Source organism: Alosa pseudoharengus, unplaced genomic scaffold, assembly GCF_046254945.1.
Source record: "Alosa pseudoharengus isolate Yale_2024_CS ecotype anadromous, Long Island Sound unplaced genomic scaffold, YU_APseudo_1.1 YU_APseudo_1.1_scf_24, whole genome shotgun sequence".
In the NCBI taxonomy this organism is placed as follows: domain Eukaryota; kingdom Metazoa; phylum Chordata; class Actinopteri; order Clupeiformes; family Clupeidae; genus Alosa; species Alosa pseudoharengus.
This window is the reverse complement of record NW_027468689.1, coordinates 16,541,451-16,544,705: the sequence shown is the minus strand read 5'-3', so window position 1 is coordinate 16,544,705 and position 3,255 is coordinate 16,541,451. Positions and strand designations below refer to the sequence as shown.

Below are 3,255 nucleotides of genomic sequence, written 5' to 3'. Positions count from 1 at the left end.
ACACAGATGGATTACCTACCAACCAAACACACACATATACACCGACACACCACCAGCCACATTCATGTAACAGAACAAATTTATTTACTGTAAGAAACCATATATAAAAACTGCCTTATGCATATTCACACACAAATAATTATAACCAAATGTAGTGAAATATGTCAACATTTACAGTAATGTCAACTAGCTTTAGCTATTGTGCTTTGGTATAGTTCATGCAAGGCTTCAGATTAGTCTTTGAGCAGGTTTCCACACAGGGATTAAGGCCAGTTCTAGACAATAAACACACCCATTGAAAGAAAGATTTTAGTCTAGAACTAGGCTTAGTTTATCTGTAAAAGTGGCCCTTTCTGTCCCATGCCTTTAGAGAGTGAGTACTTACCCTCGTTGACCTTAAGGATGATGTCTCTAAACGAGGCGTAGTAACTGCTGTTTATCCGACGCAGGATTTCAACTACCTGCTCCACTTTAGGGTTCTGAAGCTGTGGAGAGAGAGGGGCACAGTTTTACCAAAGTCCTTTTAGGTCCCTCCACTCGGCAGCCATATTGCAATGCATTTTGGGCACTTATCTGGCATCTATTTCGGGCAGAACTGTGCATGCACAAGGCTTCACGACACCAACTTTGTTCCAGCGGCGAGATCGCAACACATGATTGGCACGTTGTATTCACATGTCGACTTTTGGCAGTGGAAGGGGCGGGACATGTGTAGACAACTGCCATATTGGCGTTACAAACTAAGCCCATGCATTTCTATGGAGGATTGTTTTTAAATGCTGTGTCTCCTCATTAGAAAGTGTCTGGTTTTACACACAGAACTTCACTATCAGCCTTCTGCTTTCTGGACCAGGTTCTCCCTCTGTCCAGCCCAGAAACCCAACTTTGCCATTGGCCCCAGGTCTCTCTCTCTCTCTCTCTCTCTCTCTCTCTCTCTCTCTCTCTCTCTCTCACACCTGTTTCTGGATGCCGAGCAGGTTCTCCTTCTGTGCGGCCCAGAACTGGAGCTCCGCGCTGGGCCCTGGGTGTCCTCCCTGGCGCAGGACATGGGAAGAGTCCCGCTGCAGCACGGAGCCCATCTGCTGTGTCCACTGGATCACCATGGTCTCAATGGAGTAGAGCAGCGCCCGGTCCATCGGACAGAACTCAGGACTAGGACACACGCAAACACACACACACACGCAATATATGTGCTAGCCGACTGGTAAGTATCATCGCCTCTTTCAGAGCCGGCTGCCAACAACCGCTGGCAGCGTAGCACTGTGTCGTCGCCTCGTCTCACCATTTTTCCTTTGTTACATAAATGCACACACACACCTGAGGTTGTGCTGGTCTCTGTGCTCCACATACACAGAAGGACACACACACACACACACACACACACACACACATCTGAGGTTGGAACAAACAGAAGGAAAGGGGGCAGAGTGTACATCCTTGAGCTCAGCCTCAATTCATCTCCATGCATCACACACACACACACACTCAAACACACACACCTCAGGTCGTACTGGTTGGAGCGCTCCACACACAGGGGAAGGGGCAGGAGTGTGCGTCCTTGAGCTCGACCTCTAAGGGTCACCACTCGACTCTTCAGCTTCTCCATGTGTCTTCGCAGGTCCTCCGATAGCAGACGCGGCCAGCCGCCATGGTTCCCTGGGTTGGTCAGAACTGACACCAGCACCTGCACACACGCACACGCATGTAAAGCCCCCCATAGTTCCTTGGGTTGGTCAGAAATGATACCAGCACCCACACACTCACACAGTGTTTTACAGTTGTGGTGGCGCAACAAAAACTTCACTCACAACCAACCCTGTGCCACCCTCACACACACACACACACACACACACACACACACACACACACACACACACACACACACACACACACACACATATCCCTCTTCCTTTAGCCATGCTTTATCACAGCGGTCACCTCAGCAATAAGGACAGGAGCGTGGTCCATGGGGAACCCTGACACCTCGCCCAGTCGTAGCTCTGTACGGAAGCCTGTTTTGGACACTCTGGACCTCCTCTTTTTGAGCACGCATAGGATCTTGGTCCTCCAGGAAGGAGAGGTCTTCAGAGGGGCAAAGACATTCGGAATGCTTTCAAATGTGAAAGCACTGGAAATAAGTGGCAACTTATTTCAACACAAACACACCGTCAGAACTGATTGAGGAATGTCATGGAACATATACAAATGAAGGTACAAATGCAGGCAATTGTGGATGTTTGTACACAGAACAAGTCCAACAAATGAAGGTGTGTGTGTGTGTGTGTGTGTGTGTGTGTGTGTGTGTGTGTGTGTTTGTATGTCATGCATTGTGCATTTCATCCTTGTCAATCTATATTCCTTGATCGTCTTTGTGTGTGTGTGTGTGTGTGTGTATGTGTGTGTCTGTGTGTAATGTGAACATTTGTGAATATGTGAATGTGCTTTGTGAGCATGTACAGTAGATGTGTGTGTGTGTGTGTGTGTGTGTGTTGTGTGTTGTGTGTTGTGTGTGTGTGTGTGTGTGTATGTATTCATGTGCAGCCAAGCATGTCAGCCCAAGACAGCCCCTCACCTCAGCGTCCCCGGCGTGCAGTGTTCCCCCCGGCCCTGAGAACAAGATAAGTCTGTCGTTCCAGGTCTGGTCTAGAAAGTCCAGCAGCACGTGCTGGTTCTCCTCGGCACCGATGAAGCGGTTCCACTTGTCCGTCTTCAGACGCAGGGCGGTGAAGGCCTGCTCCCTCAGGAAGTCCACCCGCTCGTCCGACACGGCGCTCACCTTCAGGGGCTCGGAGGGCACGCGCACACTGTTGCCCTCCGCCATGGCCACTGGAGAGAGAGAAGAAAGAGAGAGAGAGAGAGGGGTGGGAAGAGAGAGAGAGAGAGAGAGAGGTGGGAAGAGAGAGAGAGGAGTGTGTGTGTGTGTGTGTGTGTGTGTGTGTGTGAGAAAGAGATTAAGAAAAAAATCAGAATGAGAGTGTGTGTGAGAGAGAGAGGGAGACAGAAAAAAAGAGAGAGAGAGAGGAGGAAGAAGGAGAGAGGAGAGTGTGTGTGTGAGAGAGAGAGATAGAGAGAGAGAAAAAACATAAGGAGAGTTTGTGTGAGAGTGATACAGAAAGACAGAGGGAAAAAGAGGCAGATAGACAAGAAGGGAGAGGTGGGGAGAGAAAGAGAAATGAATACAACAGGTGAAGAGAGACAACACAAAAGTAAGCATTCACTTTAACAATACATCACTCATTTACCAGACCTACAGAA

The 3,255-nt window shown here is 48.9% G+C and overlaps 1 protein-coding gene across 1 annotated transcript in view; it reads right to left on the bottom strand.

Annotated features, from left to right (window-relative positions):
- dnah9l (dynein, axonemal, heavy polypeptide 9 like) overlaps positions 1-2,731 on the bottom strand; it is a gene marked incomplete at its 5' end in the record, with an annotated part of 52,480 nt that extends 49,749 nt beyond the window's left edge. The window contains 5 exon segments of the mRNA XM_076302473.1: positions 386-485; positions 957-1,152; positions 1,500-1,684; positions 1,939-2,082; positions 2,573-2,731. Coding sequence (XP_076158588.1) covers positions 386-485; positions 957-1,152; positions 1,500-1,684; positions 1,939-2,082; positions 2,573-2,731 — 784 coding nt within the window.
- Positions 2,732-3,255: the final 524 nt, after the last annotated feature.